The sequence below is a fragment of the Chiroxiphia lanceolata genome, chromosome 5 (assembly GCF_009829145.1).
Source record: "Chiroxiphia lanceolata isolate bChiLan1 chromosome 5, bChiLan1.pri, whole genome shotgun sequence".
Taxonomy (NCBI): Eukaryota; Metazoa; Chordata; class Aves; order Passeriformes; family Pipridae; genus Chiroxiphia; species Chiroxiphia lanceolata.
In genome coordinates, this window is record NC_045641.1 from 51,755,335 (window position 1) to 51,776,793 (window position 21,459).

The 21,459-nt window shown below is 46.4% G+C and overlaps 1 protein-coding gene across 3 annotated transcripts; it reads right to left on the minus strand.

Annotated features, from left to right (window-relative positions):
* Positions 1-1,865: 1,865 nt before the first annotated feature.
* On the minus strand, positions 1,866-21,443 carry GTPBP1 (GTP binding protein 1). Of its 3 annotated transcripts, XM_032687388.1 has the most exons (14): positions 19,798-21,064; positions 17,851-18,604; positions 15,657-15,768; positions 13,043-13,223; positions 11,649-11,997; positions 11,074-11,197; positions 9,027-9,141; positions 8,422-8,566; positions 8,097-8,279; positions 7,152-7,287; positions 6,441-6,619; positions 5,744-5,941; positions 4,606-4,647; positions 4,077-4,169 (listed from the first exon to the last, which is right to left on the minus strand). In XM_032687388.1, exons 2-14 carry the CDS (start codon positions 17,893-17,895, stop codon positions 4,077-4,079), a joined length of 1,902 nt encoding a protein of 633 aa, XP_032543279.1. In that variant the 5' UTR covers positions 17,896-18,604; positions 19,798-21,064. The 3 variants fall into 3 exon arrangements, with proteins under 3 accessions (XP_032543278.1, XP_032543277.1, XP_032543279.1); XM_032687386.1 differs by lacking the exons at positions 17,851-18,604; positions 19,798-21,064 and adding an exon at positions 21,239-21,433 and having other exon boundaries at positions 1,868-4,169; XM_032687387.1 differs by lacking the exons at positions 4,606-4,647; positions 17,851-18,604; positions 19,798-21,064 and adding an exon at positions 21,239-21,443 and having other exon boundaries at positions 1,866-4,169.
* Positions 21,444-21,459: the final 16 nt, after the last annotated feature.

Sequence of the window (21,459 nt, forward strand, 5' to 3'; positions counted from 1 at the left end):
TCTGGAGACACCAGTGAGAGCTCATCTTGGGGCTTTATGCTCTTCTCTAGCTGGTTTTAGAGGCCTCATGGTGCTGCCTGTGTGAGGATCCCCAGGAACATATGCTGAGGCTACATGTAGTTTTTCAGCCCCCACATTCAGCATCAGTGCTGGGCTGCAGCCTGAGTACCTGTACTGAATGCCTGGGCAGCTGCCTTTCCAGCAGCCACTTGCAGGATTTCTGCAACACTTCCCAGAGCTACAAAAAAAAAAAAGGGCACATAAAACTGCTGCTTCAGCATGTGCATCTCTGCCCAAGGGTATTTAATCCTAGAGCTGATGCAGAAGATGAGCCTGGTGAGGCAGGAGAAATGCAGAACAGCTGCGGGAGCAGATTTCCCTTATTTACTTCATTTCCCTCCTCTATTTTCCCTCCTTCTGAGTTTCCCCTACACACGTTACAAATTAACCCTGCAGAAACAGATGGTTACAGGCAGGAGTTTGTATTTGATGCTGTAGCCTGTTGCAAATGCTGCACTGTTTTGTTCATTTTATTTTTTAATCAACAGATTGTAATTTATGCCTATGCAAGAAAAAAAAAAAGACCAAGACAAATAAATTATATCAAAACTGTCCTGTTTTGTACGTTTGGATGTTTTGTAAGTGAATTTGCTGTTGGAAATGATGCATAGCTAGTAGATGGACAAAGCTATTCTTGTAGCTCTTGTGTAGTCTTATGGCAAATCCTTATTTTTCAGCTTGATGTACTAACTCTAGGGTCAGCAGTTGTCACCTTGTCATGGAACAGGCTCTGGGATGCAAAACTCAAATTCCTTGGGACTTCACTGACTTCTATTAGACTTAAGTCTGTGATGGACCATGGCTGTGTCCATCCTGCAGCGACCTCGAGGCCCTCCCTGGGCATCAGTCCATCGTCTGCCTTATCATGAGCAGAGCCTGGCTTGGCCCTCAGGAGCAGCAGGGAGAAAGCCTGACACAAAGCACAATTAAGGGTAGCTGCAGGCTGCTCTTTTCCCTAACACGGATTGTAAATTACTGAGTAGGCAGCTAAGAGCAAGTAGAAAGGAAATATTTAATTTTCCTCAGCATGAGAAAGTTAATCTAGAGCATAAAAGGCGGCCGCAAAAAACGGAAATTGAACTCGCTTGAGGAGGGTCACAACCCAGTCTGCTTAACCAGGATGGGCTTGGAGGCAGGCTTCTGTTGAGGAGTACCATGCAGCTCCTCCCAGAAGGTCACCTCAGGGCCAGGCTTGCTCTGTGCTAGCCCTGGACCAGCCAGCTCCAGGAGAAAGGCTGTGTGGGCCTCTGCTCCAGCTACCACCAGCTCCCAGCCCAACACTTACCTATGAAAGGACTGTGCAGGGCAGAAAAAGCCTTTGCAAACCTCTGAGATAAACTGAAGCAGAAAAAAGCTCATTCCAAACAACAGGGAATCCTGCTGTATTTGCAGAAAGAGGTGAGGCGCAAGTCCTAGTGAGGGCCCAGGGAGCACAATAATATGCAGGCAGTGCAAGTGCTGTGCTGAAGTTGCATCCTGCAGCAGAGGTTCTCTGATGGAGCTGGCCCCAAATGATTTGCTATAACTGCTTTTCACGTGCACTCGTACACATCCCTCACAGCTCACACCACACATTTAACCACTCTGCCACCAAGGTGCACTAAATCTTGTTCAGAGTAAAAGCTGTCAGGGCTGTGCAGAGGCTCAGCAGCAGCTCTCTTGTGCCATGGCATGCCCTCCCCTGCCCTCACTGTGAATGCAGCCTCCTTTTGTAGCCAGCAAAGGAGACTGGTGCCAGGCAAACCTGCTTTGTCTGGCTTTCGTCCTGGTTTTCCAGAGGGATAAGAAGCAACAAGACACACTTTAACTTGGAACAAACTTTTTTAAAATTTACTTTATAGATCACACCAGCCTGAGTGATCTTTAAATGCTGGTCACAAAAGAGAGATCACACCGCCTCCTTTGCACAAATTGAAGTGAACCTTCTTTCATTCTCGGCAGTCTCCTTCATTTGGAGCACAAGGAATGGAGAAAGAGAAAACCGCCTGGAGCTCCCTGCTCCCCTCAGAAGCAGAGGGCAGTGAAATCAGATGCAGTTTGATGCTGCTACAGGGTCAGAAGACAAAAAAACCAGGCCTTCATGCCCTGCTTAGCCACACCTCACACCCCCTCACAATGTGGGTGCTATTAGTGTTGTAGCCGCCTATAGTTCCTCCCTCGCCAGGAGAGTGCTGGTATTTAGGCACATAGCTTGGAAAAGGACTGTCTGACCTCCCCCTCCCACCCACGCTCAAGCCACTGAAGTCTCTAAGGCAAAGTACCCTCGTTTCCAAACCACGTTTCTCACCTCTCCCGTGCCGCTTAATGCTCTTGGAGTGCTGGTGTTGGCATCGGGAGATGCACTGTGGCCCCTGAGCCTGCTGCCACTCAGTCGGTGTGAAAGCCTCACCTTGAATCACAAGGTGAACTGGAATGAACTCCACACAGAGGCCACAGAGTAAGAAACAGGAACAACCCGCTCAGGAGGGACAGAAGCTTTACAGTCTCCCTCTAATTAAAACAGAAGTCCTTCATTGGAGGAGGAAGCCCTCAGAGAAACCGAGGCTGACCACACCTGCTGGGGAGAGCCATGATTTGCTGAGGATGCCACCTCCTCCTCCTCAAAATGCTACCACGCTCCCACAGCTCACCACAAGCTGGCAGAGGATAACTCCTATCCTCACCGGAGCCAAGCGAAGGGGCAGGGTTAGAAGGGAGATCAAAATACGCAGGGAATCGATCACTTGCACAACTCAGGGTTAAAAAAACATTCTAACAGTAATTTGTAGACTATCCTTGCAGGGCCTTCCTGGAGAAGCAAGAATTTGTAATTAAAATAAAATACAATCTTAAAAAACAATGAAATTAAAAGTCACAAAAATTACTATGTACTTCCAATCCTGAAAGCACTTCTATAAATTTGGTACCAATTCATCACTGCCCTCTTTGGTCAAGAGGAGAGAAGACAAATCCTACCTCTGCCACTGCAAAGTTTGGCCACTGAGTTCCAGGAAAGATTTTGGAAATCTTGGAGTAAACAAAATCAAGGGGAGGTCACGTTAGCCTGGTGTCTCTGTTCCAAAGGTATATTGCCACCTGCGACCTCTGTCCGTCGAGGTGAGAAGGCTTTCTCTGGCTCAAGGGACGGACTGAGTGTTCCTGCACTATATTCTTAATACTGTCAACTGAGATGCTGCAGCCTTGAGAGGCAGGTGAGATTTGCTTCCATGTGCACTGAACAAACACTAGGAAAAGCAGCACAATGGGAAGGGGAACAGGATGGGCATACATCTGCCCACTTAACTCTGTTACTAATTAAAATCTTAAGTGCTATCAACATTATTTGAGAAGGAAATTTAGCATAGGATCCCTGAATTTAACATCAAGAACTGCTTTCCAATTTGTTTCCCTCTTAGATCTCCAACTAAAGAACTTTCTTACCATCTTCTTCAAACTTCAGTCACTACAACATTAAATTAAATCCACTTAGAAATAGTTTAAGAGGGAGGGAATCCAGAAACATATTTGGCACGGGGCCACTGTGGTGAGGAAACAATGCCCCATGGAGCCATCCTAAGCAACGTGTTTTAACCTTTGCAAGTCTGAAATTTCAGGCGTTCCATAACCCCTGGATCTGAGACAGCAAATAGAGGGAGAGCAGCAAGTCCTGTGGACAGAAAGGGGTGAGGGAGGAGGGAGGCAACTAACTGGCTCTTCGCAGTTCTATCCAGACTCTCCTCTCATCTTCATGCACACAAAATATAATAAAAACTAATAAGAATAAAAACTAAGCCCATGATGTACAAAAATGTGTCAACAGGTGGAGGAGGAAGGTGTCAGTTACTCAGTTCTCTGTGTCTTATCACCTTCATTAGCTTATAAATTATGCTCCTCTCCATCGCTTCCTTCAGGGAGGAGGGACGATTCTTCTGCAGCCAATCAGCTGGGATGGGTTTTGGTTTAAGCTGCTCTGGATCTTTTGGATAAGAAATGAAAGGAAGGGGAGGAATTCCTCAGAGAGAGGAGGAATAAGAAATTCAGCAGCCACTGGCAGGAGTCACACAGGCTCCCTGAGATTTCACTTTATGGCGCTGACCCCCACGTCGCCGGCCTCCTCCTCCGACTTTTGACTGAAAAACAAGAAGACTGACTTTAGTGCAAGGGGACCCCTCAATCAGAGCATCAACACAGCAGGAGTTCAGATGGATCATGCACACATTCAGACAGCGGGAGGGCAGTTGTGACTGACTGGCTTCCTACCACTGCAGGAAAGAGGTAAGGCAGACAGACACACCATGAGGGAAGGAGGAGAGACAGATGCACCATAAAATTCTGCCTTTCAAGCTGGGAAGGATTTGATTTCCCAATTTTCTGAGTGCTTCACTCCCAAGAGAACCAGCAGGTGCCATGGGCTTCAGCATTTAGGAAATCAAGGCCTCAGGCTCCCTTGACTTTGTGCAGAATGGAAGGAGAGCCCCCCACCCCCCCTACTACAGCTCTCTTGCTGACCTGACTCTGTTCCCAATCTCAGGCCAGCACTGTTCCTCTTTGAAATCAGCCAAATACCTTATTGCCCTCACGGATGTGGGGCTCTTCGTCCAGGGCAGGCTGAGTGGAAGCAGCAGGGAGAGAGAGGAAGAGGTAAGCAAGAACAAAAGCAACAGAGTCTCGGGGAGGGATGAAACAAAACGCAAGCTGGGAGTGCTACTTACAACCACAGTGACGCTACAACAAGATAAGGAGGAGATGGAGGACTGGTGTGAAGCCCCAGGCATGTGCAGAGGGAGAGAACCCCTGCTACAGGGCTCTTTCACCAGCCAGCATGGCTAAAGATTTGACCAATGGCAACTAATATAGCTAGAGTTAAGAAGGGGAACACTGACCAAGTCTCTAGACAGAGTCAGTTCCTGAACCTTTCCCTTACTAGGTAAATACACTAAAAGGAGAAGATCTTTCTTCTGTCAGTAATAAAGCTGATAAATAGCTCCCAGAACCTGCAGTTAGAATTGAGTTTCCATTCCTTTCAGGCCAGAAAGGCTAGGTATCCTTCATTAACAAGCTGAGCTGAGAGGTCCTAACCAACAAAACAACCTGGATAAATTTCTCTAGGAAGAGATAAGCCTTTCCTTCTTCTTGGATGTCTCCATCCTCCCTCTTTGACAGGGCAGATGACCTGTGACTTATACTCAGGTTGTAATTTCTCTGGTGTAGGGATATTCTACATCTCATTCAGACATCAGAGACCCATTCTGTGACTGGTTGTTTGATGCTTCACTAGTTCAGCTACTGGGTATTATGGAGACACATCTTCCCTGTGAGCACAGTTGTACTGAAACAGCTTGCCAAGAGTTGTTGTGCGGTCTTCCCTTGGAGGGTTTTAAGACATGACTGGATAAAACCCTGAGCAACCTGGTCTGACCTCACAGCTAATCCTACTTGGAGCACGGGCTTTGACTAGACATTTCCTGAGATCTAACCTGAATTGTCCTAGGACCTTCAGCAGCTGTCTGCTGAAAGGTCAGCCATAGGGTCAGTCATCAGAGAACTATGATTTCTGCTGTGAGACTACTTATATTTCTATTTGTTTCTGTGGTACACTGAATCCCAAGGAGAGTGCTATGCTTGCGCCTTAGAGTGCCCTTCCTCCAACGGATGAAATCAGGATGCAAACAGCTAGGACTGACATGGTATTTTCCTCACTTACCAATGGTTGCAGGGCAGTAGCTGTCAATGGTGCTGCAGCTGTTGAGGGGGCCTCGTCCCCAGCTGGTGGGCCTCCAGCTGCCGTCCCAGTGGCGGGAACACCATCCTCTCGTTTTGTAACAGCTCCCTTCTTAGTTGACTGCATCTTGATCTGCTGTGGCTTGGAGTTCATTGGCGAGTTATTGGTGGTCTGGAGTAACTGCAAATTGCAAAGGGAGAGGCCAAACTCAGCATTAAAATAGCTAGGCTGATCTGGCAAGGTTCAATGCTGCTTTTTAACAAAAAGCCTCAGGAGAATTTATACCAAAAGCCATCGAGAAGATTGCAGCAGCAGCAGCTATTCAAAGAAACCTAGGCCTCTGAGCTGCCCTCAAGAACTCTTACCAGGAGGAAAAGGTCACTCAATCCTCCACAACATAACTCAAAGGGACCAGCTGCAAGATGTCTGAAAGAGACTGAGCCTTAAGAACCAGAGGCCTGGTTCACCCCCCACCTTCACATTCCTTCACTCATACCAGCTAAAGACGCACCACATGACAAAGCACACTGTTCACCCAGAACCCATGTCAGGGCTGATGTTTGTAATTGAAGGACAGCCTCTTCCCTCAATTTTCCAGAGCTACCCAAATCCTCCTGCTGGCTTCTCAGTGTAAGAAGTAGCTAACGGGCAAAACCAAGTTGGACTCTTCAGCCTTTACCTTAGTGATGGTACCCACGGCTTTGGTGCGGCCTTCACGGAAGACCAGCCGCTGGTCTATATGCAAGTATTCCGGGGTTTTGATGAAGCGAAAGTGCACTGTGGCTTTGTCCCCTGTTCGCAGGCAGTCCTTGTCCATGCTGAGAATCGTGGCCGTCTGGCGGATGCTGCCACAATGCACTGCAAAGGTAATGCACAAAGGCTTTCAACAGCCAGTGCCATTAGTGGAACGAGCTCCAGACAGACATCGAAGGCAGCTTGTTGCCCTACAGCAAAGACTACACGGGTCACGCAGCTGCCTTTGTTCAGTCCTCAAAATGAAAACGTTGTGATCTAGAACAGTTGCCTTCAAATGGCGCCTGTCCTGAAGCACCCTCAACAGAATCCTACACACCAAGCAGCTCGGCTAGAGGGCAGGACCCAAAATGAGTCTTTCCATCAGCATTTGAAGGTGAAGAATCTTTGCACCATGGAGATCCAGCTCAGGCAGGCTCCAAGTACACTTGAGGGCACACATCTCCTTTTTACCTCCTCCACTCTCCTCTGTCAGCTCCCTCCCCTCTCTCTTACACATTGCTGGGAAAGGCAAAACCAGGAACTATGGCATATACTCATGTTGACAGAGCCACCAGAAGCAGAATTATCTCAGGCTAGAACTGATACCAACTGCTACCACTGAGAAACAAAGATGAGACAACATTGAGGCACATACCCATGGCCTGATATCGTGGGCTGATGGTGGTGGGGTGATGGAGCACCAGAATCTCTGCTTCAAACTCCCACGATGCTTGTGGATTCAGGCGGGGTGACACCATTACCATGCCTTTCCGGATGGAAGAGCGCTTGATCTGGAAAGCAGAGACACAAAAAACCTTAGCATGATTCTCCAGGGAAGAAATTTACTTCTCTGGTTGACTGCATCCCGAAGGGTCCTAAGGGATTTCATAGATATTATCTCACGTTTGCCAAAAGGCAAAGCAAGAGCTGTTAAGCTGTATGTTATATATATCTGATGTTATGTAAAGGTTGCGAAAATCAAGTTCAGCTGAAGTTTCTAAGGAAGCTTTAGTTAGAGTGCTGGGAATGCTGGACACTGACACACTGCTCCTTTAAAAGCAAAACATACATTCTGGTTACACATTACCCAAGCGGATGATCTCCAAAATCATGATGTCTGTTAATACAACACGATAAGCCTGAACACAGGAAGTATGGTGTAGTTTAAACTATATCCCCTTAAAATAATTGGAACTTCTATTGACAGAAACCTTTTTGGAAGAGGAATTTCATCAATTTTTGCTTATTTTTAAATCCCAAAACATGCAGCTGGTCCTACAAGCCAAGACAATAGTGTAAATATACTGCTCAGGATACCAATGCAGTTCCAGCACAAAAGGAGACTTTTCTTGCAGTACCTCCACTTTGTTAGACATCTCCAACACTATTTGTCATTACCTAGGGGCACTGTAATGGCCTGGCAGCTCTCAGGAGGAACAACCAGGATGTAGAATCCACAGAGGTTCTATGGGATTTTATTCCGCTGCAAAATGAGGCAGCTGAGGTTTGTAGAAACAGTCTTATTGTAGCTGATCTCTGAGAGCACTTGAAAATTAGAGGGTGGTTTCTTTTGGGGGGGGTCTAGAGCAGATCATCTCACCTTCTTCAAAGCAAAGGAGGCAGTCTGGCCTCCCCGCACTTCTTTGACAGGCATTCTCTTGCGGTGGATGGACTTGACAGCAATAGGCAGGAAGTTGCCAAGGGGATCTGGCCCCAGCAGAAGGGTGTCATTTAGCTTGATGAGGCCTCTCAGTGTCGTCCCAGAGACAACTGTTCCTACGCCCTATGCCAAAGGAGAAAAAACAGCAATTGGGGTTACTCAAGCAGGATGACAGAATAGCTCTAGAACTCCCCTCTCTAGAGAAAATACCTTCTTCAACCTGAAAGAGGGAACAGAACATTCTTCCAAAAACCAGGCCCCTTACCGGGACAGAGTAAGTATCATCTATCTGGAATTCTGCTGGCTCTTCTTCCCTGTAGCTGGTCCGTGGAGACAAGAGATTAAGAAACATCTTCAGCAAATCTAGGTTCTCCCCGGTAACATTTGAAATCTGGAAAATTGGGCACATCCTGTAAAGGAAAATTGATGAAAATGGAGTTAGTTCACCTTCCTACCTAGGTTTCCACATGTAGGGAGACATCCAAAATCTTGGGACTTGAATTCAAAACACAGTGCTAGGAAGGGAGAGCCCGGCAAGAAGTCAGATGCACAACACCCCATGTTTGAACACCTGCAACATTGCCTCTCCCTTCTAATGACATTTGGAATAACGCGTAAGGTTCCAGGACTGAAGGAAGCCGAATGCCCTGACGTCTTCTGCAGACTGCCCAGAAGCAGCCTCTCATTTCTGTCTCAGAGAGGGGAACACAAGCAGGTCAACCTCAAAATCAACACACTCTTATGGAATCAACACACCACATGGCAGATGCAACCTTCACACATCTAGACAGTGGGACTCTCTTTCTGAATCTCCTCACCCAGTCTCCAAATAGGATCGAAAGAGAAATGATTCTCCTCTACTCCCGTTACCTCTCTGAGCTGAAGTTGGAGGCTGTTACAATGACATCATCCTTGCTCTGAACCAGCACGGGAATCTTCCTGCACCCTGGGGACTTCAGCAGTCGCTGTAACAGCTTCAGGGTTTCTTAAAGGGTGAAATGAATATTGTTAGGGCAGCATCTCCTGTCTTTACAAATCACTTTTGTGGGGTCTCTCCCTGAAGGGAGACGGGTGCTCTGGCCACAAATAGACAGGAGAAGATGGCTAAAAGTGAGACTATGAGTTTGCTGCAGCCCAGGTAGGACTTAGGAGCCATTCCATCTTTCATTTCATGCCAGCTAGCCTACTGCCAAGCGACACCATACACAAACAGACAGACAAGTTTGCATCTGCAAGTGCAATGCTGTGAAGTAGACATTTTATAGCTGTCTATTAGTAGCTTTAAGCAGTTACAAGGTATTTCCTCTTCCTATAAACAATTTTTCATATTGAATTAAATGAAAACCATCAGGACTCAGGAACGGAAATATTTGAGAATATGTGATTTAGAAATCAATTTTGACCAAACACACCTCAATACATTTTTCATGGAAGTCAGCTTGCCCTAGGAGGCTGGAGAAGCATGAAAGAGGTAAAGATCACCTTCATAGACTAGAACAGTGTGGGTGGACTAGATCGGAAATCATTGTTTTGGGACAAATCTCATGGCTCCCAATTTTCATCTTTTGTCTCTTTTTCATGTATTTTCTAAGCCTTGTATCTATGAGCCAGCAGGGGCATTACCTGATGCAATGGCATCAGCCTCCTGCAAAGTGCCTTACAATAAATGAGGAAAAAACAAAAAAGGGTAGTAAGGACTTAAAAGAGAAAAGAATTTATATTCTACAATTGTCATCCAATTAGATGGGTTTTTGTGAACAAATGATTGCCTATGGGAAAGTAATGTTTTGGATACAGAAACACAAACATCTAATCATGCCATCTGCTCTTCACAGATACACTTGAGTCAAATCTTGTGTCTATTTACTTTAAACAGAGCATGTCATGGGAGTGGCTTCTCCCAGGAGCAGCTCTTTTCTTCTCACACCGAGCCAAATGTTCTCCTTCCTTCCCAGTTATTATCTTATATTCAGGCCTTACATTTATTTGCCAAATAACTACTACAGAGACATTCAGATTATCTTCTGTTCACATGCTTCTATTTACCTTAAATATATTTGGGACTTTTACAGTAATGAACTAACCTCAGTACTGGGAGCATTCACTTCCCAGATTCTTAGGACTGATTATCAAAAAACCCGAAAACATTCTTCCAATTAACTACAGAATATTCCTGTGTGTGTAAGAAATGCTTAAAGAGCATTTCAAAGGTGAGAGTTGGTCACTGCCTGAAAAAATGTCAGGTATGGGTTAATGGGTCACTGCTGGGGTTAGAGGTACTGCTTTAACTGCTGCTGAGAAAAAAAAAGAAATCGGTAGCCCCTACTACTCACTGCCATCCCTGCCTGTGTCTAGTCCTGTCTCCCATCCTGCTACACATATGCAGCTGCTTCAAATCATGATTTATTAAGTGTTGGTTGTTCAGACAGAGGAAGGAGCTGCTGTAGTTATGCCAGAGTATCTGAGAAGTGCCCAGGTGAGCAGGATGTAACAAGCAGCTGCTCCTTCACTAACAGCTGCCAGAGAACAAGTCCGATCACAGCGTAAGATCACACTCAAACTATGGGCAAGGAGGAAAGCAGCTTTCAAAAGAACTTCCAGACTTTTCCTCCAGGTTGAAATACCCAGAGAGAAAGCAAAGCCCCAACCCCAACTGTATGCTGCTCCTCTTAGTGTAGGAAACACTTTCAGGTTGCTCCGCTGAGTCCCTCAACATGGGTAATTTTGACATGGTGATTCCCAGTGAAGCGCCTGCAAAATGGGCAAGGGAAAAAGGATAGATTGCTGGAAGGTGTTTAGTATGCAGTCAAAATCAGATAAAGCAGCTTTCCTCCAGCAGTAATTCCTGAACCCAAGCAGAGGACAGCAGCACATACAGAGGTAAGAAACAGCCCTGGAGAGAGCCTGGAGGACTCACCTTGCAGGATGTTGGCAGGGCACATGTCAATCTTGGTCACCACAACAAAGACGGGAACATTAAGTGCAAGCGCCAGGCCCAAGTGCTCCTTGGTCATGCCAACAATCCCAGCATTACTGCCAACCTACACCAGGGATATAAGACACAGGGATGTAAATGTTCCTCTTGCAGTAAGCTGGGTTACAGAGAAGACCTTGTGCCAGATGTGCAGTGGACTGTGATTAGGTTGTAGATGTATCACTGTGACTGTATGAGCAGTCCCAGCTCATCTCAAATGCTGTTGGACACTGGCAAAGGACTCATTTCTCCCCATTTTTAACAAGGTTTTGTAGAATTTAGAAATCTTTCCATTTTCAAGAATCACAAACCTTGGGACTGTCTGGGACTGACAGCTTTGTGGCACTTGCCCCAGAGTGCTGGGGAGATACCCACAGAGGCTTCTGCTCCCCAGCAATATGAGATGCTGCCTCCCTCCATAACCCCACGGGGACTTTGCAATAGGAAAGAAGTCCAGGCTGTTAAAGCTGTAAACAGACCCACTCCAGCTGGCATGGTACATGTTTCTTGCTACCTACCATAAGCATGCAGAAATCAGGTAAGTGGCCAGTCATGCCAAAGACGGTGGTTTTCAGGTACTTTTCATGACCAGCCAGGTCAATGAAAGTAATGACCTTGGTGGATTTCTCACAGATCTTTGTCCATTCCAAACTGCCACCGTGGCTGTCGGGTTTGTTCACCACGTTGCCCTCGCTGTCGAAGCCCAGGATGTCATTGCCCACGCTGCTGGTGCGGCCTGACTCAATCTCGTGCTTGTGGCGGAAGAGCTTTTGCCGAGCAAAGCCTCGGCCATTGTCTAGCTCGCCGTGAGTCAAGACACCCAGCAACGTGCTCTTTCCTGCGTCCACATTGCCAACCACTGCTACCCTGGAGGGGAAAGAAAAAAGGAGCCCGGTAAAATACGATACCTGAAGAAACAAACAAGCAAGCAAAAAACCCTGAACATCACTGCTCCTGCAAATAACTGGTTTTTTCTCCCTATCCTTTAAACAGAGATTAAGAAATGTTAGACCCTCACAGGCAGAGCAGAGATTCTTTTACAGTTATTTATTAACAGCGGAGATCACAGGCTCTGGGGACTGGGATGCAAAAGACTGTGGAAACATGTCACTGGTGTCCAGCACATAGTCAACTGAACCTGACATTGCCTGATGCCACACAGAGTGTCTCTCTTCTGTCTCTGCAATCCAACATATACACTGCAGCGATTCAAAAGGAAGACTAAATCACAACTTGGTCTAGAATACCTCTGCCTTTCTCACATTCCTCGTGTTGCAATAGCACCAAGTACTAAGTAGAGCACAAAAATTGAAATTGTTGTTCCCAGAAAAGCTCAAATAACAATAAAATATTTTAGGAGAAAACCATCTCCTACAGCAAGCTGTTTCTTTGACTCTGATCAAGGTGGCTATTATGGCTGTCAGCAAATATTGGAAATCCACTCCATCCAGGTCTGGGCAGACCCTCAATCATGTTAGATAAGGTAGTACATGTCCATTAAAAGGCGACTTGGATCATCACAGTCTTGGAATAGAACTGAATCCTTAGTCAAAAGCATTGTGTTCCAGCAGTGTGCATATATGCACATGAATACTGCCACATGTGCACATGTGACTCCCTTCTGAGATCCCATCATACAAAAGATCCCTAAACTGTGAAGCCCTCACCCAGACAGCAACAGCCCTCTGCTAAACACAGGCAAATTTTCACCAACAGTTTGTTCACAAAAGAGACAGCAGCAACAACAAAAAGGCAATTGCATTAGCAAGGAGTGGTCAGGCTCAATTGCCTTTGTTGGGTAGCTACAACACCCAGACTCCAACCGGCGTTGCTGGCTCAGCATCACGGACTGCTCACACAGTAAAAATGCAGCTGAGCTGCTGACTAACCCTGTCTCCACCTGGCTCCTCACCTGACCTCCAGGAAGTCGTTGTCACCCACGCGCTTCCGAACGAGGTAGTCGCGCACCTTGCCCCCTGCCTCCTGGTGCTCCCGCAGGAGGATCACGTCTGCCTCGATCTGCTCTGCCATGCTCTTCAACGTGGCATAGGACGCTTCCATGTCTGCCTCGCTCAGACCGTATTCAGTCCCGTCTAGTGCGGTGTTGAGACAAAGAAGAGTCAGTGAGCACCACCTTGCAACAGCCAGCAGCAACATCATCCTGCCTGGGACCTTCACAACAATCGGTATTAATACATGGACTGGAGGTATCAGCCACGTACACAGAACAAGCATCCTTTACCCAAAATAAAAAGAGATGGTCTTCACTGTGAGTCTTAAAAGACACTAGAAAAGCACCATCTTTCATCTAGAGGAGTTTTCACAATTTTTACAAGCAAATACTTATGGACTGGCAAGGAAGACACATTTTTGTCTAATTCCCTTACTTCACATGCTGAAGGTACTTTGTGTCCTTCAGTCAGACGAAATATCTCCTCTTGCATTGCAATAAAGGGTAAAGCATTAACAAAATGAAAGCTCTGACTAAAATATCACCACAATTAACCAGGGAATGTGGGACCAATGTAAACAATCAGCTTGTTTTATAAAACCACACCCCAGTACACACTTTCTGCAAGTCTGGCCGGCACAGCAATTTCTTCAGCCCCCACATACTCCAGTTAAAACAATGTTTTTGGCATATCTCACTGCCTTCATCCTGGTACTTGAAAAAAGTGCTGACGGCACATCGGACCAGAAAACACCAAGGAATTAGTGCTTCCTCACCCAAACAAAGAGCCAACAGTCACAGCAAGCCAGTGGCAACTACCTAGACAGTTTCAAGGCCACCACAGCCTCTCTCCTAACCCAGGTGCTGTGAAGGTACACAGATTTCAGGCCAGAATCTCCTCTGTGGGTAAAAAAACCCCACAAAACAACAAACAAAGGTGGAGGGCCACACTGCACCTGAACAACCAAAGCTATTGAGTGTGTGCGTGTTCATATGCATGGCTGACTCATCACCTGGTAAGCAGTAACTGCAGTTTGCACGAACTAATCAGCATTTTAACTACTGCACAGCTCTGAAACTAGCAGTTACTGGGTGATTTCCAACCCAGCTCATAAGCTGGCTGAGAAGCTGTTGAGATGGTGAGGAAAACAAAAAGCCTCATGGCTGGAGTCTTGGGTCATAGAACAGGAAAAAGAAGTAGGGGACAGGAGAGGGTAAGAGCCAAGGGAGAAATGGAAGAGTTGCCACTGGTGAAACAGTGAACTTCCCGGCAGTCTTCATTCACTTCTCAGTCTGCCAAGTTCGTTATCTGGGATGATCAAAATCACAGACACTCAAAGTGAATTAGAAGGAGAGATGGTGGCAGGGATACCAAGATTCTCTGTTATATATCCCCATCTTCCCTGACTATGCAGCAACCCAAAATGAAGTCAGAAGTTTAAGCTCATATTTTAAGAAACAAATGCCTGCTTCTAAGTACCTCATCGCAACAACCACCAGTTAACACCCTCACGAGGTATCCTTGAAGAAAAAGCAGGTACTAGCCTGATTAGCTAGATCTCCACTGTAGGTGTGGTTATCCCAAACACCAACGAATCAGACTACATACGGGAAGCTTTCCTGAAGGCAAGAGCATTATCCCTGTGATATTTATTGGCTGCATGACCACTGGCTGTCTAATTCTGGCTTCTCTTCTATGTTGGCTGCTTTGCAAGACTCCAAGAAAACCCAAAAAGACACAGTTCTGAGGTAACACAGCTCTCTCTCTCTGTTTTCTCAGCCAACCCTGGTACCCACAACCAGAGTTCTGTATTCTTCCTCACAGTGAATGGCTGATCATGACAACTTCATATCCATCAAATATCTATTATATTTGAAACATGCCTTTAGCTTTATGATAGTCAATTATTTTATATTCAGAAAAGAAATTTTTATTTCAAAGCAAGGTCACATTCAGTTTTATTTTACCAGCATCAGATGAAAATACTCAAATTGTCAAAAAGAACAAAAAGGTAATCTGTGCTAACTGCTAAAATCTGCAAAGACAAATGACTGTGGTCACACACAAATTAATGTGGCAATAAAGGCCTCATGCTGAGAAAAGGAAAACCTTCCCCTCCATAGTACAGATACACGTTAACAAAGAAAGTCAGCAGCATACATTTTGGCTATCTGAAGTACCTCTAATACATTCCTGTGGGGTGAAAATATGTTATTTCCAATGGAGCAGTGACCAAAACCAGACAGAACAAGACCTTCGTACACACTGAGAAAGTCTGTACTAAAACTGTTACTATGCGTTTAGACCCCTCGTCTTTTCCTGGTGTGCTCAGAAAAGATATGCCTTATTTCCAAAAAAGAACTTGGATGATTTTATACAAAAAATATGTTTAGCTCTGCTACATAAGACAGCTGTTGGCAGGAATAAAAGAAAAGAATCTGTCCCACATATTCTGCTATACTTTATGGAGGTTTCCAAATTATTCTGGAAAAGTAAGCATTACCTTCAGCAGCAGTTAGATAAACTAGTTTTTTCTTATAATTTTTGTTGTTTTCCTGAAGAAGCTATACTCACCTGATCCTTGCCCAATGACATAGATGGTCTCCCCACATCCCTCATCAATCCTCTCTGACATCTGCTGGAGCAAACTGTCATACTGCTCTGAAGTTGGACTCACCATCACCAGCTGGAAAAAGATTAAATATCCATTTGCAGGTGCCAAGCTAACAATTTCAAAACCAGCTTCAGTTACAAGGACAATCAATCCATGTGCTTTATTGAAAGAGAAGGGTTCTTTTTCCAGGACTGCTTTCTGGTGGTTTGGTTTTGTTTTGCTTTTAAACCAGTTTTGCTGTCAGCTATTTCCTTGTGAAACTACACAAGGTTGTTTATCTGAGCTCAGAGTTCATTCACGCTGGAAGATACACTTCAAAGCAAGTCAGAATACCAAGCATCTCATTCAAATGTAACCAATGTTTAAAAGCCACATTTAAATGAACACTCCAGTATGTTTCCATGCAAGGAAAACAGAAAGGGGAGGAGACATTTTCTCCACAGAAATTTCTTAGCTGGGTACTCCACAGTCTCTGCTGCACAGAGTGCTGCTGCTCCCCCAGAACATGATGGGACAGACAGAGGAAGCCAGCCAGACCTCACTGCAGAGCACACCAAGGCACTAAAATCAAGAACATCTCAAAAGTCTTTCACATATTTGATCTCCTCTTTTGTTTTCTGAGGGGGCAGAGGGAAAGAAGAGAACATCGATAAGTATTATTTTCAAACTCCTAAGAGAATATTAGCTACTTTACACTACAGTGCTGAGGGACAGACATACAAAGCAGTTTATACAAGCACATCTGCAGGTTCACGAGTGAAGAGCTGCAGTTCTGCAAGTCAGTAGTTGTGCTACCAATAAGCTTTGACTGCAGCTATTGCAATAACCACAACTTCCTTTGCCCTGCAGAGGCATCAAGAGAATGAAAAAATAAGACAGAAACAAAGCAGAAAATGAGGCCAACAAGACAGTGCTTCAGGAATGATTTTTCTTAGAACAGAATGGTGTAGCACCACTTCTGGCAAAAACTCGTATTGCTCACACAGTACAGCTGAGGACACTGGTACAGAGCGGCCACAATGGTGGCATGGTAGTGACAGACCAAGGAGACCTCACATCACCCAGTCTACTTCCCCTCTGGATGCCTCCATGGTTGCAGACCTGTTGGTGGCTGAGCATCCTGCTACAGTGGCTCGATAGCTGTAGCAACTGAGATACGCATTTCTGTTAAAAGGCACTTTTAGTAAGAGTTGTAAGGGCTGTCACCCACCAAGAGTCCCATGGGTAGGCCCACCTGTGCCATGCTACAACACTAAATGACATCCATGCTTTCACTAGCTGTCCCTACACACACGTTCCAAAATCACATCCTAAAAGATGCACTTCCCTTGGCTACACACTAAGGCCAGCCTGAAATCCGCGCTAGATTTGCCTAAAACACACGGTTTACAGCAGTTCACAGTATCATCTTCAAGTCTGCCCAAGATTCTGTAACACAGCCTGACTTATTAGCACAGCTAACACAATGTGTATTCAGGGAGGAACTACTTTTACTACCACTATTACTACTACCACTGCATAGTTGATAAAGGCCTTCATTGGAAACCTAGAGTGCAAGGGAACCCCAAAACCCCATAAATAACACTTAAGCAGCTTTCAAATCCATAATGATGCATCTGGGAAACGGAAGAACAGACAGCAGGTGCTGGTTAGAAGGTTTAAGGCAGCCAAAGCAACACTTCCCTCAGATGTTAAGGGTCCCACAGAGCATGAATGTGTCTGCAAGGGCCACACAGCTACAAGAGAGACAATCACCTTCACGTGCCTCTTTTGGACACATGCCCTACCTAAGCCTTTTAACTACTTGGCATGGTCTGCAAAGGGTACTAAAGCACTCTGAGCTGGAAGGCCACATAGTCTTTCTATTTCATGCTACACAAGACTGAATTTTGCCTTTATTAGTTTTTCTTTCAGTTTTGTTTTCTTCTTGAAGGAAATCACTGGATGTAAATGTATTGAGACGGAAATCAGCAACTGTTCAGAGGCTTGATCTGGACAGGAATGGAAGGCTGTGTGTTAATGTCTAGGGTTTGTTTTGCTCTGCGAGTACTTTCTGGAGTTCCTGGAAGCAGAGCAGACAGGCTCACTGTTTAGGCCAGTACACCAGCATAGGTCAGGGACTCGGGAAGATCTATTAAAGAAGCTGTCACATACATAAAGGTCAACAGAACAAGAGGGGCCACCAGCGCCGAGGCACATTAACTTCAGTGTCTTCAAGTCTCATCACCAGCTTTATTTTAGTCTGAGTTCAAGTGCTTCAACAGTGTGAGCAGGCACGGTGTGTAACAAGTACCAAGGGACATTTCAGCTGAGCAGCTCATTGTACCCTTTCTTCATGTTGCCAGGCAGGAGGGCTGGGGAGTTCAAACAATACCGGCCCATGCATATCAGCTCAAAATACTGTTCTCCCACCCTGCTGCTTTCACTGCCACACAGAGGTGCTTCTAAAGGGTGTTCCATTGGTAGACTGCCTTCAAAGGTTACTCTGGGGCCCATGAAGCTTATGGCTGATATGATGTAGTGGGACATCAGGAGAAGTATGTGTAGATCAAATAGCAGATTTCATGGATCACACTTTCCCATGCTGCAGCCACAGCCTCAGCCAGTTCTACAGTTTCCTGGGCCACTGCAAGACTTGATGTGCTGTTTTGAAGGTCTCTTTAGCTTCCTGGGCAGAGAGAGTCTGGTCTTTGCCATCTCCTTAGTCGGAGAGAGGTCCTCCATTTTGGCCCCTCTGTTTTTTTTTTGCTTTTCACCTTTGAGCAATCCCCTCCATGCTTGCACTACGTATTGGTGTGTTTCAGCGGTTTGCACAAAGTCAAAAACGTTCACTTTTGTTCCTTCCACTTTGCCAGGCACTGAGCAGTTATCAATAGGAGCCATGTGGATCTAGCAAACTTCAGATTTCCTACAGGGCAAAAAAGTAACAACCAGTTATTGTTTTATTCTTAAGACAGCAGAAGGAAACATATCTCACAAGTTTGAGATGCCATTCTCTAAAGTCCCTTCCCAGTCTCTGGGGAGAGGTGGTTTGCCCGCCTTTCTTCTGATCATTTTTGGGATTAACACACACCAGAGGTGGGTAAAAGCTACAGTTGCGTGAGCTTACTCCTGGGGGACAGATTGGACTGTGGCATTCTGCACTGCCCAACAGCAAGCAAGAGGCCATAGCGTTAATTAACAGCAATTTCAAGAGACCAGCAAGATGGAGTTCAGGTTATAGCAGCACTAATACAGGTGGTCCTTACAAAAAAGCATCCTATATCCATAAAGCGGACAAACTATTAATATTGAGGGCAAACCAAGTGCTACGTGGTAGGTAGTGCTGTTCTTTATTGGCAAAACAGAGCCTGACATTTTGCATGGCTGGAAAGCCACCACCAGCCATCAGGAGGTCAGGGAAAAGGCACCTTCTGTAATGTCATATTTTGATTTCTATTCCCTATGGATATACACAGTTCAAGTGCTATTAATGTTCTGCTGTCAATGTAGATCTAATATAAGTATCAGTTTCACTAATAGTCGTGTGATTTGGTTTTTGACCTAAAAGTTGATTACTGCTGCTGTGTGTTGACACTGATGGGAAAACAAACACCCATTAAGATCAACATGACAATGAATTTGTGCTGGTGAATGGAACTGTTAGCTTGACCAGCAGACAAGGAGCACTCGATAACTGAATCCCAGTGTTTCTCTCTAAAAAGAGCTCACCTTACAGTGAATGAACTGGGAGGGGACGGGGAGACAAGTATGTAACAGCCAGGGGGTGTAGGTCAGACCAGGACAGAAGTAGCAACTAGCAACAAACTGACTGCAGCGGGAGTTCCCATTTTAAGCAGGGATTGGAGGGGAGCAATTCAGCTGGGAAGACAGAATAGAAGACGGGGATCAGGGGGTAGATGTTAGCTACTGCATTCTCACCATATGGGATTGCTGTTTTGAGTACACAGTGGGAGACTAACTTGGAGAGATGCAGCAGAGCTCACAGTTTTAGCACTCATACAAGATGGGAATGAATGAAAGGTCTAGGGAAAAGAAAATAGGTGCACAGTGCTGAACGGAAAAGTAAATTATAATAAGGTCAAAAAAAAAAATGCTTACCTACCACCTCCATAGCGCCTGCAGATTTCTAATAGTGGAAGACAGACTGACACCACAAATGGAGTTTGTGGGAGAAAAGCATTCTTCTTTCTTTGACAGTGTTTTGGTCAGGTTCCTGGCTGTCAAGAATCAGTGATGCAGTCCTCGACATCCTCCTTGGCCCTCTTCCACATCAGTCACATCCAAGACAAAGCACAGATCAATATTGGCATCCTGCATAAAAATCTTGTCCAGCTCATTAAGGCATGAACAGGTGGCTTAATAGATACTGCAGGTTTGACTTCTGTTCTTTACTATCTTACAAGACATCTCCCTAATAATGTTTTAATACAGTCCCACATTATAAAACATTCAATCGTCTCCTCAAAAAAAAAAAAACAAACCAACTACATTTCCATGTCCACACAGTCATTCCTCTCTCTCCACTTTCCTGTGCACAGAGTATGAGAAAGTCCAGGACTTTGGAACAACTTCAGTTGAAAGCATGAAAAGGAGGCATGGCAGAAAACTAGGAGGAAACACCAGCTATGCTGACTTCTGGGTCACATAATTACAAGTGGACCAAACTAAGCTTTCAGGAGACTTTAATGTGGGAGACAGCACCACAGTACATCAAACCCATGGCAGCAAAAGGTATACAGTTAAAGAGATCAGCCAACTGGGAAAAAAAACAGGAGACAGTGTAGAAAGGCAGCTAATGTGGTCTGTGGCAGGCTCCGGCACGCACGTATTACTACAATGTACCTTCCTGCAAGATGAAAGCGAGAACTGGTTCTGACAGAAATAAGACCATCACACAGGTCTGTCACTGGGACCCTAGAAAGGAACTGCACAAGGTGAACCAACCTTTTTACATTGAATTTAAGCCGTGTGCAAGAGCCAGGCACCCCTGTCACTGAGCCCTTGCACTCAAAAGTTATGAGCTCTGACCTTCTTTTAAGATTGCGAAGAAAGCCCCAGGAACTAGTGCAACTGGCAGCAGAGATAACTACAGAGAACCAGCGCGGAGGGAAAACGTCAGCGGGACGTTGCAGTAGCTGTCAGCTCCAAACCCCGCGCTCGCTGAAGATGCTGCACCGGCCGCGGGCCGGCGATCCCCCCGGGTTGCCGCGATGGGGAAAGCGCCGGGTGGAGCAGCCTGCCAATACCCTCCAGTCCCGGCCGGGCCACGGCACAACTTTACTGCGCTTCTCCCGGCCGCCTCCACAGGCACCGCGGGCTCTGCCGCCCGCCCGGGCGATGCTGGGGCAGGGGGAGCCCTCGGGGGAGCCTCCCGCTCCGGTGGAGCCAGGCGGGCCCCAGCCTCTCGCTCTCCTGAGGTGGCCAGCGGACAGGCTGGAGGTGGCAGCCCTCCGTGGCTCGGCGGCCGCCAGAGAGGAGGGCAGAGGGGGCCCGGCGGGGTGATGGCGCTCGCCGCCGCCCGCCCCCCCGCCGGGCCTACCTTGCTGGTGAGGTCGATTTCGGGCTCGCCGTTGAGCGCCTCGCCGTCCTCGCCGTCGAAGGCGGCGCGGAGGGGGCAGGCGGCCGCTGCCACGCGAGGCCGTCCGCCCGGGGAGCCGGGCTCCGGGGCGAACATACAGGCCGGCACCGGGGAGCCCCCGGGAACCGGGGATCGGCTCCGCTCCGCCGCCGCCATCTTCCCTGCCCGGCCCTCCGCTTCCC

Coding starts and splice junctions, on each gene's coding strand:
- GTPBP1 (XM_032687386.1), bottom strand. CDS start 21,433: ATGGCGGCGGCGGAGCGGAGCCGATCCCCGGTTCCCGGGGGCTCCCCG. Junction 15,769..21,238: donor AAATCGACCTCACCAGCAAG/GTAGGCCCGGCG, acceptor ATCTTTTTCCAG/CTGGTGATGGTGAGTCCAAC. Junction 11,198..11,648: donor CTGATTTCTGCATGCTTATG/GTAGGTAGCAAG, acceptor TCCCTGGTGTAG/GTTGGCAGTAATGCTGGGAT.